This window comes from Rhagoletis pomonella, unplaced genomic scaffold (assembly GCF_013731165.1).
Source record: "Rhagoletis pomonella isolate Grant_MI unplaced genomic scaffold, Rhpom_1.0 Rhpom_scaffold_00001, whole genome shotgun sequence".
In the NCBI taxonomy this organism is placed as follows: domain Eukaryota; kingdom Metazoa; phylum Arthropoda; class Insecta; order Diptera; family Tephritidae; genus Rhagoletis; species Rhagoletis pomonella.
Window position 1 is genome coordinate 88259281 of NW_023458555.1, and position 1547 is coordinate 88260827.

Here is a 1547-nt window from a genome sequence, read left to right on the forward strand (position 1 = left end):
TGCAAAGAAAAAGAAGAGAAGCTGGTAACCGAAATTTGGATTACAATCAATTAATTTTTGATGAATCTTTGTGCGAACTTAACAAAATTGTAATTTCTCTTTGCGGTAAAACAGTTGCCGATTTTTCACTTGCATTGATAACTGACGCCAACACTATCCATAATACGATTTATGCGAGAGAAAAATCGTATGATCAACACAAACTACTTGAAATTGTTAGACAAAATGAAGATAAGCTTAATTCAGAACAAAAAAGTATATATAATTCAGTTTCAAGTTCTGTTTTTAATCATGAAGGCAAAATATTCTTTCTTGATGCCCCTGGGGGTACAGGAAAAACCTTTCTTATTAATTTACTGCTGGCAAAAATTCGATCTTCAGGGGAAATCGCATTAGCTGTTGCATCCTCAGGCATAGCAGCAACTCTTCTCGACGGCGGAAGAACTGCTCATTCAATGTTTAAGATTCCACTTAATGTAACTGAGGAAATAAGTAGTATATGCAACATTCCTAAACAAAGCAGTACGGCTAAGCTGATGCAAGAGTGTTCGCTTATAGTTTGGGATGAAGCTACAATGGCCCACAAGTCAGGAGTGGATGCTTTAGACAAAACATTGCAAGACTTACGCAACAAATTTTCGCCTATGGGAGGATGCACAGTACTATTTTCTGGCGATTTTCGTCAAATTTTGCCCGTGGTTTCTAGGGGAACAAGGGCAGATGAAGTAAAAGCGTGCTTGAAAAGATCGCAGTTGTGGCAACATATGTATAAAGTCCTGTTACAAAAAAACATGAGATTGACCTCCGGTCTGGCAAATGAACTTTTTGCTAAAGCACTTCTCAAAATTGGTATTGGAAAAATGACAGACAATAACTCTAATGTAGACATAAATGAAAGCCTGTGTGTACCTGTGAAAAGCCTTGAAGAACTTCTAGAAAAGGTTTATCCAGATATTTCAAATCTAAGGGGAATGACTTTGGATTGGTTTAAGGAGAGGGCTATTTTAACACCAACAAATGATGAATGTAATGTAATAAATAACATGGTTCAATATAAATTTGACGCTCCTAATAAGACTTACTATTCGGTAGATACAGTTCTCGATCAAGAGCAAGTAGTTCATTTTCCGACCGAATTTCTTAATTCATTAAATCCTTCTGGCGCACCTCCACACAAACTTAATCTTAAACTAGGCTCACCAGTTATTTTGTTAAGAAACCTAAATCCCCCAAAACTTTGTAACGGCACCCGCTTGATCATAGTATCTTTTAAAAATTATTTAATAGAGTGTAAGATTATAACTGGATGTGGAACTGGGGAAATAGTATTAATACCCAGAATACCTATTATTCCGACAGACTTGCCTTTTCAATTCAGACGGCTCCAATTTCCTTTAAAACTGTGTTTCGCTATGACAATCAACAAATCTCAAGGCCAAACGTTTGAAGTCGCTGGAGTGGACTTAAGTGTCAACTGTTTCTCTCATGGTCAGCTTTACGTTGCTTTGTCGCGAGTTACTAATAAAAATAATCTTTTTATTTTTGCT

At 36.5% G+C, this 1547-nt stretch overlaps 1 protein-coding gene across 1 annotated transcript; it reads left to right on the forward strand.

Moving 5' to 3' along the window:
* Positions 1 to 285: 285 nt before the first annotated feature.
* LOC118752459 (ATP-dependent DNA helicase PIF1-like) lies at positions 286 to 1547 on the forward strand (the record flags this gene model as incomplete). The annotated part of the gene is given in 1 exon segment (XM_036487375.1): positions 286 to 1547. A coding segment is annotated over 1 exon segment (1092 nt), but the record flags the coding sequence as incomplete, so codon positions are not given.